Raw genomic sequence first — 18953 nt, 5'->3', positions numbered from 1 at the left:
TGGATTTCTGCACAAAAACGAGACACCGGAACAGTTCTGCTGAAAACAGCGTTAGTCCGTGTTAGTTGCATCCAAAATACACAAATTAGAGGCAAAACAATAGCAAAAGTGTTCGGGAAAGTAGATACGTTTTGGACGTATCAACTCGTCATGCTTCTTCTTGAGCTCCTCGGTCAGATCCTCGTACGTGACTGGAGTGCCTTCCGCCATCTCAGATGTAGATGGCGATGCGGTTGATGTCGAAGATCGTCCCACCGGGCGTGCCAGAATGTGTTGGCGTCAGAAACCCACCGGCGAGCAGCCGACGGGAAACACGGTAGAGCCGGGAGGCTCCCGGGACTCGCGGCCGGCCCTGGTCCCTCCGAGCGACGGCCCGCAAAGACTCGGCACACACGTCCGATGCCGATGCAAGGGCGTGCCACCCGACCTATACCCGGTCGGGAAGGTGTTGGATGTGCCTCGCTTAGTTTCTCGCATGGCATACACGTAAACATTAAATACGAGCCTCGATCGGCTCTCGAGTTGTCCCGTGAATCGGCTCAAGGAGCCGATCCACCCATGATGCGTACGAGGTGTACGATCAGATGGTGGTCCGTCTTGATCAAAATAAAGCTAAAACGACCTACTACGATTTAGGGTTTTCACCGCATAATCGGAACATCCTACTCGTGATTGAGCCTGGCGGCCACGCACGGTGATCGTAAACCGACCCTAGACAAGGCCTAAAACCAACACGAAGTCGATCCTCGAACATCCTGTCTAGGGCTAGCAAACTACACCCTACGCGCCACTCGGATCCTTCAACCCGTTTGTAAGGCCTAACTATGCGGATATTAAACTAATCCTTGAAGAACAAGGAGCAATCATAACGGATCGGATCTACTAAATAATGATCAAGCGGGTGCCGCCCTTACACCTAAGATAGGTGTAAGGACGGCTAGATGTCTAAGGGTTGCACGACGAAAGCATATGATACGATGAAACAATGCTAACCCTAAAACATCTATGATAACTACGTTGCTCGCCATCAACAAGGCTTCAACACGAGCAACGCATGAACGACGAATAAACGTGTGCTGCCTAGATCACAAGATGCGATCTAGGCAGCATGATGCTTACCCGGAAGAAACCCTCGAGACAAGGGAGTTGGCGATGCGCCTAGATTGGTTTGTGGTGAACGTGATTGTTGTTTATTTCATAAACCCTAGATACATATTTATAGTCCGTAGACTTTCTATCGTGGGAATAATCCCAACCGGGCACGAGCCCAAACTCTATCTAACCGACACGTATCCTACTATGTTACAGATACACGGGCAAACTAGCCCAAACTTTGTATACAAGGCCGATTCATGTATTTCTTCCATGTATATTCTTCAAGCCCATCTCCAATCGCGGCCCACCTCTGATCCGGTCAAATTCTGGTGATAACACATACTTCAAACCGTTGAGGAAACGCTGCATTGTCATCTCAAGAGACTCACGGACACGGCCACGCTGCATAAGCATCTCCATCTCCATGTAGTATTCATCCACAGTCTTCACACCTTGTCTCAATAGAGTCAGCTTATCATATATATTCCGCAAGTAATTTGTAGGCACAAAGCGAGAAGTCATTGCCTCCTTCATGGCACGCCATGTGCGTATAGGCTGCTCACCATCCTCATCTCGATTACGAACAAAAGCATCCCACCAACGCAAAGCGTAGCCATCAAACTCGGAAGAAGCAAGCTTGATCTTCCGGTCTTCGCATAATGTGGATGTAAGCTCCACAACTTCTCAATCTTGAGCTCCCAAGTGAGGTATTCTTCAACATCAGCTCCTCCTTCAAACTTGGGGATAGAAAACTTGGGCTTACCCAAACCATCTTCCTCATCTTGTCCACGACCATTGCGGCCAAGTGGAACCCAACCACGAGGACGATGACCATGTGGCGCATCACGAGCATTGTGTGCATCATCTTGAAGCTCGAGATCTTCGTCATCTTCTTGTTGTTGTTGCGCGGTCAAATTCTCAACAGCCAAACGCAAATCAGCAAGACTGCGTTGTACATCCGTCATTTGATCTTGCATTGTTGTGACGGTCACATGAGTAGCATCCAGCTTTTGGGAGATCTCTTCAACCTTCCCATTAAGCACATCATCCTGAGCGCGGAATTCACGTCGCATCTCATTACGAAGAGCCTCATACTCCCTCCATGTGATGATATCCGCAGCACTCTTGTTTTCCTGGTTAACAAGTTTATGATCACTAGCAGACATCGTTAGTAGATTAGTGCACTAAATCAAAAATATATGGTGGTACGCTCACAACTCACTCAAAACTGATAAGAAAAGGAGATCTTACCGTTCCAAAGTAAATTAGTGTTGCTTACCACTTGTAGTAACAACTAGTGCACGGATGTAGCGAAGCGAATATCAAGGGTATAAGAACAAATCACACGACAAAGCAGGGTATATGTGGGCTGTAGGTAGGCTACCTATTTGCACCAATAACAAGCTCTAGCGCTGACCGTAGACAACCAATGATACTCACACAAGGCGATATAATGGGGCAATGCAACTATATGTGGGAAAGGTTGCAATGCACAAGAGAGACGCTAGCAACGCTCAACGAGACAGGCACAAGATTGCTCAACTACGGGTGCAGTAAAGTAAACTTAGGCCTTCACTTGATTCAACTAGCACTTCACTTTTCTTTTTGGAATTTTCTTTTTGTATAACACACACAGCTATGTAGCTCTTTTTGCTTCTTTTCAATTTTCTCCTTTTTTTTGACTCAACTCCTTGATAACACGGCCAACAGAAATATGCAAAGCACCGATAACCTAACGAGCAGCCTGTCGAGCGGTAAAACTAGTCTCTTCTGGGGAAGTTCCTAGTCACTTTATATCGAAAGGCTGTGTCTATGGTTGGGAACAAGCACACTGTACGCTATGTGGACTCGGAGTAACAAAAACTGACACAATATGATAAACTAGATGATAGAGAAAACACAAACCCTAACAATTCTACTAGATAAAAGAGAAAGATACGCAAAAACAACTACGAAAAGCAACTAAAACTCGAAATTAGTGCAATCTAAGGCTATGGCAAACCCTAACCCTAAATTTTTTTTAATGGCTTTTTCTGGATAGGAAACACTCACAACTCAACTATGGGGTGGATTGTGGATGGCTTACCGAGGAAAACTGGAAATCTGATACCAAGATGATAAGGGGTGGCCCGATCTTCTCAGTAAGCAACGGTGGTGATGATGATCAGGGGGTGATGGCAGCGGAGAAACACGACGATGAAGTGGATGATAACTTGTATGACGCAACGAGATCTCTCGATTGGTCCCTGTCGCCAATGCAACAGCTCTCAACCCTGCAAGATATTCGCACTCCACACACTTGCGCACGTAGCCGCCGACCATGAAGCGGTAAGTTGCAACCGTCTAATTCCCAATGGAACAGCAGATCACACAAGACTTTTTCAGGATCTACACAATATCAAGCAATATGGTGTAGGGATTCAATAGTTTTGCTAGAGCAAACAACTAAGAACTAGGGTTTATCTTAAACGTGGTCTAAAGCAGCTAGGGGCGTCCTGGGCACTTATATAGGTGTCCGGGACGAGTTCTGGTCGAAAAGATACAAGAATAACCGACCCAGAATAGATCTGGTCGAGACAGACTCGGACGAATCCGGTCTGGAATCCGGTCAACCGGGCCAGGGACCGGGTCGGCCGGTCTGGCGTCCGGTCGACCGGGCGGCAACCGGAAACTTCGCAACTTTCCGGTTTTTGCCCGGTACGATGCATCATATCCGGTTGGCGGCCGGTTGGCGACCGGTCAACCGGGCTGGTGACCGGGCTGGCCGGTCTGGGGCCCGGTCGGACCGGGTGCTGGACCGGCTCGGACGTCGTCTTCTCCTCTCGCGCATGCCTCCCGCTCCTCCCTCGCGCGACCATGAGATATCTTCATGTCCAGCTCCATGTCCAGCTTCACGTCCATCTTGACGTCCGTCTTCATGTCCAGCTGCTCCTCTACTCCTCGTGCGACGCTCGTCTCCTCTTGATACCAGATGATACATAAGTAATAGGATTTAGGCAGTATAAAGTTCTCATCAATCAAAGTACCATTTAGAAACAAGTTCACCTGTTGTTTAAGTAGCTTCGCACGAGCCCTTGTAATTGGTCCAATCCGAACTTCATTGGACTTGAGCTTCACAGAAGGTTCATCTTCATTTATCAATGACGGAGGTAGTGGTGTAGTAGGGATGTCCTCATCATCATCAGGAAAAGATTTTCTGATTTAGAATGTATATATCCATTTGTATGCAAAAGGCTATTACATGCTTTTGCACACCAATATATTTTTCACAGCCTCACATAGACTTTTTAGGATTCAAGATGGCCACACATCATCTTTAAGACTACCAAGAAAGGATTCGGAATTTTTAAAATTCAGCATGTAGTAGAGTACTACAACTCAAAAGGCGATGTTAAGAATCTAACCGGAAAGATTGATCGCGCGGTTGCTATGTACAATTTGTTTTCTTTTCCAATGATGTGTGCGCGTGCTATATTTCTTTGTTAGTTTGTAGCAACTCTGAAATCATGGGCTTTGGGAATGATTATGGTGATTTGCGAGAGTTTAAGAAAATACAGACACAAATCATGAAATGAAATGTTGGAGCGGGGACTACAGGGTAAAGTGACGCGTTATCGGAGTGGAGTGTCTATGAATCACAATAACGGTGAATAAAAATATTTGAGGGCATTCAACTAGTATTGTCTAATTGGAATCTTGTGCTACTGAAAATTAGATGTACATGCTACAGGGAAGGTGGTGGCTAATATTTTAAATTAACATGTTCAATACGTTGCCTGCTAATGTAGAAACTAGCTATTACAAATTAGCTTACATGGATTAACCACGACCAAATATGTGTCTTGCATATTCGTAAAAAAAAAATGTGTCTTGCATATTTTTTTGGTTGCAATATACACAGCGGCAAAACCTGCCTTTCAGATGCCCAGGTAATATTGCTTGTTGTCAAAATGAACTAGAGTGTCATATAAGGCATATAAAATTACACCAAATGTCTTATCTCGTATAAATACTTCTGGACGTTGTACATCTCGAGGCTCCTTTTGGGAGCAAAGAAAATTCATATACTCCTCGAAATAGCCTTTCTTCCCGCTATATTAATACATCAACCACTCGATAAAACTGTCGCACAATACAACAACCAGCACAAGCACGCTCAAAAGAAAAAAGAGAAAGAAGGTCGAAAAGGTCGGATCGGCGAAAATGAAGATATCATGTAGTCGTTGCGCCCTCCGAAAAATTCCCACCACGCTCCTAGCACTCTCATGCACCACGTACCAAGCAACACCTCCAAGAAGGGATGCGATGACGACATTGCTACCCAGACTGATCTTGGGGTTTCCCGCGGTACACGCATGGATAAGGGAGGAAGGCTTCACCCAACGCCCTTCAGGAAGGAATGGCGGTGCCCGTGGGCGTCACCGCGTCGGTGTCGGCCAAATCAACGGAGATTTCTCCCGACCCTCACATCCCTGCCCCGGATGCTCCATCGTGCTCTACCAGCCACACCGCCCACCAATGTGCGCCACCACGGCCATAGAGACATCACCGCCGTCTTACCGCGGCCAACGAACCGAGGCCAGCAGGACCAAGGAGGATCCCGAAACCGAGGATCGGCGAGGTATTGGTCACGCAGGAAGGAATCGCCTCCACTGCCAATGGTTTTACTAGTCTGTACATGCCGACAAGGGGCACACCAGGCCCACCTGGCCCGCCCGAGCACAAACCCACCTAGTTCGTGCTCGTGAAGCCCATGTTGGGATGTTGCAGGACACGCGCCGATACCCCAACCAGACCCCACTCTGGCCACCACCCCTGCCCACAGAGTTTTGCGCCACTCCCTTCTGAAACCAAGCGGTTAGGAAAAACATGGGTACACACGACCGAATTCCATCCGATCCAGCAATCTCTAGGCAAAATGCGCCCAATGGAGCTCTCCGACAAAGCCTTCCGGAACTCGACACTCCGACCAGATCAAAGATGGCAAGCATCAAGCATATCTTCAAATTAGCGCGAGAGGAACCCTATGACCGTTGCCTTTATTAGGAAGATCGGCATGCCCCCCTCGACGCCGCTCGTAAGTAGACCCCCACCGGCGGAAGAGCAGGCAAGCGCATTCGCGCTTAGTGTGCACCCGTGAGCCCGATAGTCCGCATCGAGCAAGATGCCCAACATGACTCTAGAACAAGGCCAACAACGTGCATCGCTCCCCCTCTCCATGCAATTCCTAGCGCCCGACGGCCGCGTCGATGGCGGATCTAGGTGGAAGCCTAGACCTACGGCTCGATGCCTCTACTTCGAGCGCGATGCCCATGGGAAAGCCGTCGCACGACTAGGGGTGTCGCCCCAACCGCCGCGTGGAGCGAAAATATATCGGTGCCATCCCCAACCTCCACTTAGTAGTCGCCGTCACGATGCAACCCGACCCCTTCAGCATTGGGCCGCCGCCACCGCCACCGCATCCCTTACCCCTGCCGAGGAGGCCAGTGGGGTCTTGTCGTTGGTGGCGCTAGGGTTTCGTCCTCGTGGCACCCCGAGGGTTCGACACGTTAATGGAGGTCATTAAAGATCGTGAATTTTATCCAGAATCATCGAAATAGAAGACTGAGAGCATCTCCAGTCGCGTCGGATCGAGCGTTTGGGGGACGCTTTTTCTCCTGGCCGCGTTTGGGGGACGCGGCTTTGATACACTATTCGAAAACACAACCACTTTATTAAACATAGCATACAAATAAAAATGTTTTTTTTCAAATTAAAATACAACAAATAATAAAAAATTAAACAAATATAATAAGTGGGGCTAGATCAAGGTGCCGCCGCATTTGCTGATAATCCTTTGACCTCCAGAGCTCAATGAGATCATTTTGAAGTTGTTCGTGAACATTGCTGCCACGGATCTCTGCGTGCATGACGAGGAAATCAACAAAATCTTCAGGCACCTCATGATCAACCTCCGTAAGAGGGCCCTGACACTCATAGGGACCAACATGTCTCATAACCTTATTCTTGCGGTCAACATCGATGATCATGTTATGCATGATCACACAATCCTGCATAACCTCTCACATTTGGTCATGAAACTAGCTTAGAGCATGGTACCGAACAATAGCAAATTGAGATTGAAGCACACCAAATGTCCGCTCGAGATCCTTCCTGCAAGCCTCCTGTCGCGAAGCAAAGTCGCAAATTTTCTAACCTGGTGGAGCTGGGATTGTTTTCACAAAAGTCACCCATTTTGATATATATCATCGGCTAGATAATAGCCTTCGGTATATTGGTGACCATTGATATCATAGTTGCATGGTGGAGTATGACCTTTCACTAGTTTGCTGAACACCGAAGACCGCTCCAACACGTTGATGTCATTGTGTGATCCCGCCATGCCAAACAAAGAATGCCAAATTCATAGGTCATAATCTTCCACAGCTTCAAGCACCACACTGCAATATCCATGATGCCCTTTGTATATACCTTGCCAAGAAAACCGACTGTTCTTTCATGAACAGTGTATACAATCGATGATTCCAAGCATCTCAGGGAATCCTCTCTCTGCATTTTATGCCATGATCCTTGCAACATCTTCTTCAGTTGGCTCTCTTAGGTATTTCCCACCATATCTCGGTAAAACTTGTACATGCACTCAATGGCAGTAGACTCACTCATGCGAAGTTAGTCGTCATGTGTATCGTCAGGTGCTCTGTATGCAAGCATCCTCATGGCGGCGGTACACTTCTGAATCGACGAGAACCCGGCAATGCCAACAACGTCGTGCTTCAGCTTGAAGTAGGGGTCAAACTCTCGAACGTCGTGGAGGATATTTATGAACAAACACTTGCTCATCCTATACCCGCGCCGAAAATTGTCGGCCTCTGTTGCTTCATCTGGGAAGTAATCTTGTGCAGCATGGTATGCCCCTCCATCCTCTGTCGGGGTTTCGACTTGTTTCTTTCCGCCTTTGAACCTCCGCGGCGCGGCTTCTTCCTCTTCTCTGCCTCGGCGTCAAGCATGTTCTGGAGAGACGCGATGGTCGACAAATACTCCCGAATGTCATCGTCGAAGGCTTGCTCTTCCTCCAACATTCGGACGATCATCTCGTCGTCGCTATCCATATCTGAAGCAAAACAAATGGTTCAAATTCAGTCGTGGCAGAGGAGGCAACGAACAGAGACCTATCGCGCCTACCAGACAAGATGCCAAACACCTTCTGTGCGCGTAGGAGGGGCGGATTTGCCGGCATGTTCTGGGACGCATTGGCGAAGTGGCGGCGGCGAAAAGAACGGCGAGGGAGCCAGCCGTCACGACGGTGCCCGACTCAGAAGAGATTAGCCATCGAGATGGCCGACAAATCGAGCAGCGATGGAGAGGAGGTGCGATGAGAAATAAAAGACGGGAACTAACCGTTCTGATTGTGGTCGCTGATAGGAGCGTCCCTCGTAGAGCGGAAACGGGCTCTGAGTCACACACCTATTAGGGCCATGCCGCGTGGAAGGAGGCTCTCGGCGCACGACGGAGGCCGAAAATATGATCCATTGGGGACGCCATTGGACATAACCACTAGTGGTTGGGGCGCCCCTTGGGGCGCCTCCTCGCCGGTCAGTGGCTGCCTAATCTAAGCACCATGATGGTCAGCTAGCTCACAAACCATGTAGTAAGAAATAGTAGCATGTTGGTCACTTAGATGAATGCAACAATATGGAGAGATAAAGATACATCAACCTGAATTGGGACTGCAGTATATGGAATTCAGGATTATATTGGAGTATGGTACATGCACCTCACATACTTAAAAGAAGTTATAACAACATCATAAATTAGCCATATACATCAATTTATGCAGAGGGTGGGCCTGACATCAGAAATGGTCGTCCACACGATCATACAATCTGAACTGATATTAGGGAAATTGACCAATGCATGGTTCGACCCTTCCCCCGCTGCAATATCTACAGAGTAAAAGTTGTGAGCAAATTAACCTCGGTCAAAGCTGGTTGCCCGCGCCTGAAGGCGGGAAGGACTTGGCAAAAAAGAACCCATCCAGTGCCTATCAGAGCTAGCTACCTGTACCCTTCATACATCCAGAGGTCGACCTTCCTGAGGTATGGCGCCACATCAATGCTCACCTTCAGAAATAGCTGCTCAACCTTCTTGGCTGCTACTGCCACCTCTTGTGCCCTTAAAACAAATAACCCTGGTTAGCTTAATTAACAGTGTAGTTTTTTCAGAAATGCTTCAGTGTATATCTTTGCTTACTTGGCGGATGTGGTGTACTGATCGTCGATGGCGACCATCCTGGTCCCCGAGGACATGCTCCGGCTGTCGCCCAGTATGTGCTTCGTCGGCGGCCTCTTCGTCTGTGTCATAACAATGACCCTGGTTTCATGAGGTGTCCAAGGATATGGCCCCCGACTTTTTCCGTCTTGTGCATAGAAAGGGTTTGATCCAAGATTCATATACCTTCTCATGCGAAATATTTGATAGTTTCAATTAATTTGGGACAAAGGGAGTACTACATATGTGAGCATGCATGAGGGAGATCCATGAATAAGGATCACATGTGAAGATATATGAATTCCATGAATAAGGATTTGACTGTGGGGAACATGACTTGGGTAACACCTACATTTTACTTTATACAGTCTGTTCATGAATTGCCAATTTAGATTGCTAGAGTAGGACCATATGCCTATGATTATAACCAGTAGCACCATATTTACCTAATTATGAAACTATTCCATATGTAAGGATCACTTATAATCATCGGCGGTGCTCAAGAGTAGGACTACGAAACAAGCCAATCATCTCAAACAGAGAGGGAAACAAAGGTGTTTAACTGACATAGAATGCAAGAACCTTCCGTTTCTTTCTACGAGAAATACCTGTTTCATACGCAAAGGAAAAAAACAAACTAAGATATCACAAGACCAACCACCTCAACTCAGCCCATGCATCCATGAAAATCTCACACGAAGGAACCTAACAGTGCCAAAACCTTCATAGAAAACCATGGGAGTATATTATGCCAGGATCAATCCCCCGAGAAACCAAAACCCTCCAGTATTATATATAATATCTAAACAAAATGGACCAAAGATAATATAGTAAGTTGGTAATATAAACATGAAATTTAACATGATCTGAAAATAAGACCTAACATGTCAAAGTTCTTTATCTAGCACGTACAAGCAAAGTAGTGACAGTGTAATTACCACATTATTCAACTAACAAAGGGAATATTTATATTAGCGAATACATGACTGGTGCAAGTTACTTACATGTCATGAACAAGCATTTCAAAGTAAACAAATGGTCTTGCCGTGGAAGGCCAACATCTAGATAATGCCGTGTTGATCAGCAGGATCAAATATTTCATCATCTAGCTGCAAACTGCAAATACTGAAACCGGTTTTGGGATGTCGATTTTCAAATGTGTGCATCAAACCAAATAACTAAATGCTAAATTACGGTACCATGTCCAACAATGAATCAACGAGACCTTCGTTGATGCCGATTAAAGGCACACTGATTTTTAATTACAGTAACCTGAAGTTTTGGCAAAATAAATGCTAAATCTGCTGGTTGTTCTTCTTGCTGCACCTGCAGTAACTGAAGATCAGCGACAGCAAGAATAAAAACATGCCAACAGAAGAGAAAGAAAACTGTATAAGAAAACAAATCTACAAGAAAAACTATACTTATAGGCATTAGATAGTCTCATACTATCCTACACTGATAGAAAGTGCCGGGTTTTAATCACATCCTTGATTCTAAAAAGAAAAAAAGGATACATTTCAATGCAGAAGGAGATTTCTCCATGGTCAGTCCAGAACCGCCACAGCCATCTGTAATGTTTGAAGGAAAACGAAATCAACAAGCACTCAGAAATCTGAAATCAAAAGGAAATTACGCATACCAGGAACCATCAAGAAGGAAGTGTGGTTCATTTTGGCATCCACATCTGTCTCTGAATCATTGAGTCAATTTGACACCCACCTCTGCTTCTGAAGCATCCATCGACTGAAAAACAGTGGTACACGAGATGTGGCAAGGGGAGGGTCAGTGCAAGGAGGGAGATGGAAAGATATGAGACATGGTGAAAAGGGTAAGAAGAGAGGTCAGAGGACGAGATTGGAGTCACCTTGGTCCCGCACTGGCGCGGAGGAGCGCTGAGAAACAAAAATGAACACTGCCACCGTCCCATCCACAATGCGCAGGTTGGAAACCAGGCCATCATAGCTCCCTTTGTTGCCGCAGTCGCACTGCTCTCCGAGAAAAAGTACCTGCATCCCGTTCCCCGCCGCCAATGAGGATCACGATGTTCCCCGTCGCCCAGGATCCCGCCGTTCCGCGCCGTCGGCTGCCCGCTCGTCGTTTTACTCCCAGCCGCCGCCGCCGCCTCCAGGAAGAGTGATACGAGAGAGGATAGGGTTTGAGGGAGAGAGTGCACCGAGAGGTAGGGAAGGTTAGTCAGGTTTCTTTTCCCTCGCTGGCTTGCAGTACATCGAGTCGTGTTGTATGCAGTACAGTTGCAGTACAAATTTGCCAGGGAGTACATCTAGTACTGCTAAATTTTTTGCCCAACGCAAAGCGAGACACGGGCGATATGTGGATGACGTGGAGAGCCCTGAGATAGGGCAAAGGGGGTTGCACTTGCTTGTTCTCAATGCCTTTTATTCCACACAATGCGAAATGCGAACTTTCGAAAAGGACGGCAGTACTCTAGAGCATCGTTTGCTTCCTCTTAATCCTCTGCTCTCGTTTCCTACACGCCAACCAAAATGAGCTTGCGGTGTTTGTCCGGAGTAGGAGAAACATCCGCGCACCTTCTCTAAAGGTATGCACAATCTTTGATTAGCTTATCCAAAGGCATCGTAGTATATTACTATAGTAGTAAGTGAGGCCGATGAAAGAGACCATCCTCGAGAGATCTCCTCTCCGGCTGCCATGGACTTGTACGGCGACACTCTCGGACCGAGCTCCGTCCGCAGAAAAGCCGCAGGTGCTTCCATGGCGATGCGACGGCGTCGCCGTCGCACTACACCTGTCCCCTGCCACCATGGCATGCTTCCCAAGCTCTGAATCCATCCCCCAAGCTGCTCCAGATCTGGATTCTGGTAGTATAATTTTTAGGAATGCATCCTCCTTTCAATTCCGGGGGTATGCGCCATTTTGTTCAGATCCATATATCTTGGAGACTTGCTGTTTGATTTGGAGTCATTTTGTGTAGCGATTAATTATTTGTCACCAAAAAAGTTACTTGGAACAAATTAATTTTCTATGCTAATTTTCTATCTCTAAAAGGCCTGTCTGCCACTTTGGGGAATTTGCAATTTTTAAAACTTCTTCCGATTCTTCGAGAATTCATTATTCATGTGAGTTCTTCTAGATCCGGGAATAGAATATTGAAAGTAGTCTGCACTACTAACATGCGAACACGTATAAGAAGATCCAGTTTTCTGCCAAGCAAGATTATAACATTGGAATGGATGCAAAGGATGCACACCCTATCACCTAACTTGATCGAGTTCACCACTCCAAGACATGTGATCGACCTCGAAGGGCCCGGGTTCTAGTATTTGGCAAGAAATTGATGATAATCATCACCGTTTCTAGAGCCACAGCATTGACTGCCACAAGTCGCTGCTCCGACACCTTAGGTCTCCTTTCATTCATAGGGATTTGTATAGGATTTTGATCCTTTGGGAAATTGTTTCTACGTAGGTTATTTGATTCATAGGAAGTAATCCTATATGAATCTTGTAGCGTAAATTCTATAGGAAAAAAATTAGGTCATACCTTGTGAAAAATTCATTTGCTACAATCAAACACACTTCATATTTCTATAGGATTTAAGTAGGCATGACATCTCAATCCTATACTTTTTCTATTCCTATACTTTTCCTATCCAATGAATTAGATTTACCGGCTATTGACGCCTTAGATTCGCCTAGCCGCGCCGCATCTTTCATTGCGTCACCCAAGACACACTGGTCTTTGGTTAGGTACTACCGTGTGCAAAGAAAATATGAGTTTTATTGTACTAATCATTTCAATGGGAATTCCTATTATTTAGACCTAAAACTTGGTGCCTGGAATAAAAAGATAGTGCTAATTTCATACCATTGGAACATTTAACTTTGTAGTTCATGATAAATTCATATTCAATTTGTTTTTTGAATTTCTACGTTTTCTTGATCATGTTTATAGTTTTCAAAACCTGTCCTTTTTAAATGTTAAAACTAAATTTAAAAAAAAAATGTTAAAACTCTTATCTGTTACCGAGTTATTTTCTGGAAAAATCTCAATCTGTTACAGAACTTGATAAACCAATGCTTATATAACTTACATGTACATACCAACTTATAGTAGTCTTGTCGGTACCTGAATGTATTTTGGGCTGTAACTTCAATTTGCATGCTAAGTTGCTAACAAATTGATGCCCTCAATTAGTGGTTTTGTGGCATAGGGTGAAATCTGATTAACAATGGGGAGCTTGTTGCAACTATTCAATGAATGGGAGATCCAGCTGCTTGTGCTTCTCAGCTTCGTGCTACAAATATTTCTGTTCTTTACCGGTAACCTTCGTCAACGTGGTGCCAAGTTTCTTAGTGGCACCATTTGGGTAGCTTATTTGGTGGCAGATTTGGTAGCGGTTTACGCCCTTGGTCTGCTCTCAAAACAAGAAGAGAAAACGGTGACTGAAAACCAGCACCCACTAGCTTTCTTTTGGGCGCCCTTCCTACTCATTCATCTTGGCGGACAGGACACCATCACTGCTTTTTCCTTGGAGGACAACAGCTTGTGGTTGAGGCATCTTTTGAATCTGATAGTCCAAGTGGTCCTAGCCTTGTATGTCTTCTGGAAGTCCACTGCTTGGCGCAATGTGCAGCTTCTTGTTCCGGGCATCTTCATGTTTGTTGCTGGAATCATCAAGTACGGGGAGAGGACGATGGCTCTCATGTACGGGAACCTACAAAACATCAGTACTGGATACAACAGTGAAGAAAGTAACAAGTTCACCCATCAAGAACTTCATCAGGATGATAGCTACTCAAGCATTGTTTGCTTTTCATTGGATTCAGCGCCAATTGTTCGACATTTATTTGCTGGATTTACACTCTTCCAGATACCAGAAGGCTTTCATGCATTAACTTGGACAAAATATCCTCGGTCAGATGAAGTCCAGGTGGCCAAGCTGGCCAAGTTGGTTGATGTTGAACTTGGTATCATGTATTGTGATATCTATACCAAGGCCGCAGTGCTTCGGACAAGGCGCGGCATTATGCTTCGGTGCACATCTCAAGTATCAGCAATGGTTGCCCTTGTGCTCTTCACGAGTTGGTGACAACAAACATAGATACCACAGCAGAGCTGACGTTGCAATCACCTACACGTTATTTGTTGGAAGCTTATTTCTGGAATTCTGTGCAATGTTTATGATGGTGATGGTGTCACCTTGGACATGGGCATGGCTCAAGGTCAACAAGTGTAGTGTTTGGCTCACTCGCATGTCCTGGAAGCTTGTCTCCAGTAATATTATTGGATGGCCGGAGGAGAAGCCTCTGTGGTCAAACAAGATGGGGCAATACAAGTTTCTGAGCCATGTGGGCTGCGAGGGGGAAAAGCCGAGTAGCTCGTTGGAACGAGGGGTCAGGAAAATGGAAAAAGTAGTTGGCATATTGTTTTGGTTGAGCAAGTTATTAGACACCAAGTATGAACAGGTGGACAAGGATACCATAGAGAGTTTTGTGAAAGAGATTACAACCATTTTTGCGTCCCCTTTTGGACGATCAACTAGTGGTGGCAAGAAAAAAGAGTGGCAACATCTAGAGGGGTTCATACGCAGTCTGGCGAGAGAATTGTCTAACAATTTTAGTGCTGTCATAATCCGTTTGCATATATCAACAGTAATACACCTGAGTGAGGTTTCAAGTGTGGATGTGGAGACAGTTGCCTTGGTTGGTGTATGCCAAAAACTATCCAATTATATGATGTACCTTCTTGTCACACAACCAGTTATGTTGCAGGTCACTGCTACCAGCGCCAAATCAGTGCTAGATGGCTTCCGTGACAAGTTTGTGACGATGATGACAGGCAGCGGCAGCAGCATCGGCAAGCAGCAACATGCCATTCTGCAAAACCTCAAAGAGTTACTATTGGAGGAGTCTTCCTCCTTGTATCTGCCCGAACCATGTAAAGAAACACTGGATGAGATGAGAGACATGTGGGTGAGGATCATCGTGTACGCCGCTGGCAGGTCGCGGCCGGAGACTCACGCCACACAGCTAGCCAGAGGAGGGGAGTTCCTTACCTTCATCTGGCTGCTCATGGCACACAAAAACGTTGGGTCTTCAGTGGCCACTCCAGTGGATCTTATTAGCCCACCTTCTACTTTTGGACCTATGACTGATGTGCGATTTTACGCCTTTGACTTTCGATCATAATTCACAGCAAATTGATGCCATCATCTGAGGTAACATATAACTTCATTTTCCCACACTTTTTCATCTTTATTAACTTATTGGTATTGACTTAAGGCTAGTGAGGCTACGCACCATACACTGCATATCCCATTAATTTAGTTTATACTAGCAACCACATATATTTATCAAATTGATTTCTTTGTTGTCTCTTTCCTTAGGTCATACCGTCATATCATCCTATATTCCTATGGTTTACATTTCCCTGCTAGGTTTCTGCAACTCTCAGTGATGAGCTTTCAGCTAATCTGCATTCATGCCTTGGTGAATATGGTTGTTTAGTTTTTTGAATTGTCTAAGAAATGAATTCCAGGTGCCGTATATTCTCATATTACGTGATTAGAAATAATATGGTTTTATAGCTACCACACATACCATGCTAAATAACATAAAATTTCTCCAATATGTTACTTTAATCATCCTTAATTTGGGGTTCATTATTACTACTCCACTTCCAAACAACCCATATCAATGACCTTACATGTTGTTTGTACTAGATCGCGATCGAGCTCCCCGATAGTAATTATGTGATGTTAGGTATAGTTTCGATAACCAGTTCTTGATGATATGTGTATATAATTACAAACGACCAAATTATATCATCTGCATAATGGTCATCCAGAAAAACTACTGAACAATTTCAATAAATAATTATATTGTTCATGGTATATATTTCCAAAAGGTTGGACTCTAAAAAATATTCCTTAGAAACTAAGTGCGATCTATAGAAAACATTCTTATGACTTCTAAACCTGTATAGTATTAAACAATCGATATAGAATAATTTTGTAGAACTTAAAATTCTACAATTTCTTCTTTACAGTTATTGGAGTACAAACTATCATAGATCTATACTACCCAATGGGAAGAGGAAACCTTGTGAGTGATTTCCTTGCTAGGCTATGCACCATGCAGCATATCCCATTAATTTAATTTGTATTATTAACCACTTATATTTGTCTGATGTTAATTATTTGCTTAGTGTATATTTCCTTAGATCGGTTGCTTACGGCACACATAGAGAGACAGAGTGCTCGAGGACTACGTGTTCGACATGACCAGACTTCATATCATCGTATGCTTCCCATGTCCCTTCTCCATTGACGCAAGTCAGCTTGATGATTTTGGCTAACCTGCATTCATGCCTTAGTGAATCATGGTTGCTTAGTTATTAACTAGCACAGCTACCCTGACAAATATGAGGATGTTCTTTAATGTGTTAAAGTTGTCCTAGAAATGAACTCCGGGTGTCCTATATATACACATATTCTATGATTTCAAATAATATGATTGTATAGCTACCAAAAATATCATGCTAATAAAAAAAGCACCTGTACATCAGTATGGATATAATCATGTTTCACTTGACGTGCATTATTATTGCTACACTTACGCAAAACCATATTAGTGACCAACTGATCATACATGTTTGTATGTAATTTAGATTGCAATTTAGTTTGCCAATAGTACGTGGTTAAAATTCGAATGATCGGTCATGGGCCCTATCTGGAGCCTCTTGGCTCTCCTTGTGGGCCGCCAAAGCTGGTGGTCCTCGTCTTGGCTAAAAAGTGGCGTGGTATTCCTTTCTTGATTTATTATTTGGAGTGCTAAAGATCCGTGAAACAACAAAATGCAACAAAAGGCGGAAATTCAATTCGGCTCCAGGGTACATATGCTCCCTCTACCTAAAAAATATCTTTTGAAATATTGAAAAAATTTAACAAAAAATTCTACATGTACATCTCCACAATATACGTTTGTTCGTCAAGTTTCGCGAGGACCTAATATTTTTTATGATATATGCAAAAAAGAGAAACTTTGTCGCCTGAAAAGCCTTATTTTTAGCCTTATTTTTAGCATTCAGTTTTGTCTGTTTTACACATGTTGCACGACAAGTCGATTTTTCATGAAACAACTTTGTGAGCACAGTAGCATGTGAAGATGCACGTTTGATTGTTTTTTGAAATTTCGAAATGTTTGTAACATGCATTTCAAAATAGAGGGATCATATGCTCTCATGTGCCAATACACTACTTCCATGTGAGTTTTTTTTTTAGAACATGTGGTTGGATGGTTAGGAGGGCAGTGGCACCCTTAGCATACCAGAGTTCAAATTGCAGATTTGACATTTTGGTATCTAATTAAAAAACGTAATATTCTTCACTGGGAGGCAACGTTCCTGTCGACAGCGAGACGTCTGTGGTCATTTTGTCAATCTCAAGATCCGTTAGATCAGTTTCTTGAACTCAGTCTCTCGAAGGTGCTCATAGAGGTAGGATGTGCGTACGTTCACAGGGTGAGTATATGTTTTGAAAAAAAAAGAGTTTTTCGCCTCACAAAATTAAATACCGAAGCAAAGAGATTCTTGAAGAAAATCTCGTAAACTATCTAAAAATGATAGATCCAAGAACAATGCAAACAACATTATGAACTACACCTATATGATGCAAAATACATTATAAAAAATGCACGTATCAAAGATTCTGACTTACTTTTGAGTCGGCAACTTGGTCCCCAAGGTGGTCACAAGGAGATTACCGGGCAACTTGCCTACTGGAATCCAGATGGGGGTTTAATTACTAGTATCCTGTATTTGTGGAGACATCCGAGGAGGTTCCATCCAAACGTGTGATGAATGACTGATATTGAATTATTGCCCTAAGCATATGCAGTTGGTGGACTATTAACATGAGCCCTTTCGCAAATAAAAGAAAAATGTTCAGTGGCCTGAGTTAATGGCAAGATAACTCCTATCCGAAATCCAGCGACCCACAAGGCTCAAGCGAAGTAGTGTAAATGGGTTCTGCCGACACAGGGGTCATTTTGCAGAATTATTCTTCGTATGGATGTCCTTTTTATGTGGTTGTTCTGTTTGCACGTTATTTACTCATTTTGTGACTGCCTGCTTTCAAATGCGGAAGCAAATGGGTTCTGCCGACACAGCGGACATATGTAAGCACCTTCACCTGTTGGTGCTTCTCACGGCCAAATTTGGCATTAAATAGCGCTGGATTAGATGAAACTTTGATATGGAGAGCGTCAAGCTTCAGCCGTCTCCTCAGGTAGACGCCCGGAGATTGGCGTTTTTGTCTTAGTTTCACAAATAAATTCACAGTTCGGCGAATTTGACAAATTTTACCAATATTTAACTTATTTTTACAAATAAACGTTACAGTTCAACAAAGCAAGCAAATAATTTGACAAGTTTTGACACAAATCAAATGGAAACTAGTTGGTGTTGTCTTGAAGCCTCCATATGTGCTCCATCAGATCATCTTGCAGCTGTTGATGCATTGTGGAGTCTCGAATCTCCTGACGCATAGCGATGAACGAAGCCTACGATGCCAGCACCTGGTGATTAGGCTGTGCAAGAGGATCATC

At 44.4% G+C, this 18953-nt stretch overlaps 3 protein-coding genes across 8 annotated transcripts; 2 read left to right on the top strand and 1 right to left on the bottom strand.

Annotated features, from left to right (window-relative positions):
* Nucleotides 1–8830: 8830 nt before the first annotated feature.
* On the bottom strand, nt 8831–11509 carry LOC124668217. Of its 6 annotated transcripts, none has more exons than XM_047205389.1 (7): nt 11231–11509; nt 11006–11109; nt 10881–10934; nt 10368–10689; nt 9346–9549; nt 9154–9267; nt 8831–9038 (listed from the first exon to the last, which is right to left on the bottom strand). In XM_047205389.1, exons 4-7 carry the CDS (start codon nt 10466–10468, stop codon nt 8990–8992), a joined length of 468 nt encoding a protein of 155 aa, XP_047061345.1. In that variant the 5' UTR covers nt 10469–10689; nt 10881–10934; nt 11006–11109; nt 11231–11509; the 3' UTR covers nt 8831–8989. The 6 variants fall into 6 exon arrangements, 5 of the variants coding, with proteins under 5 accessions (XP_047061345.1, XP_047061348.1, XP_047061343.1 ...); XM_047205392.1 differs by having other exon boundaries at nt 11086–11109; XM_047205387.1 differs by having other exon boundaries at nt 10368–10479; nt 10563–11109.
* Nucleotides 11510–11778: 269 nt separating this feature from the next.
* LOC124664033 lies at nt 11779–14437 on the top strand. The gene is made up of 2 exons (XM_047201642.1): nt 11779–11926; nt 13543–14437. The coding sequence occupies exon 2, from the start codon at nt 13577–13579 to the stop codon at nt 14435–14437; it is 861 nt and encodes a 286-aa protein (XP_047057598.1). The 5' UTR covers nt 11779–11926; nt 13543–13576.
* Nucleotides 14436–16958, top strand: LOC124667759. The gene is made up of 2 exons (XM_047205011.1): nt 14436–15565; nt 16570–16958. The coding sequence occupies exon 1, from the start codon at nt 14523–14525 to the stop codon at nt 15534–15536; it is 1014 nt and encodes a 337-aa protein (XP_047060967.1). The 5' UTR covers nt 14436–14522; the 3' UTR covers nt 15537–15565; nt 16570–16958.
* The last annotated feature ends 1995 nt before the right edge of the window (nt 16959–18953 follow it).

The sequence above is a fragment of the Lolium rigidum genome, chromosome 6, assembly GCF_022539505.1.
Source record: "Lolium rigidum isolate FL_2022 chromosome 6, APGP_CSIRO_Lrig_0.1, whole genome shotgun sequence".
In the NCBI taxonomy this organism is placed as follows: Eukaryota; Viridiplantae; Streptophyta; class Magnoliopsida; order Poales; family Poaceae; genus Lolium; species Lolium rigidum.
This window is presented reverse-complemented; position numbering and strand designations above follow the sequence as displayed.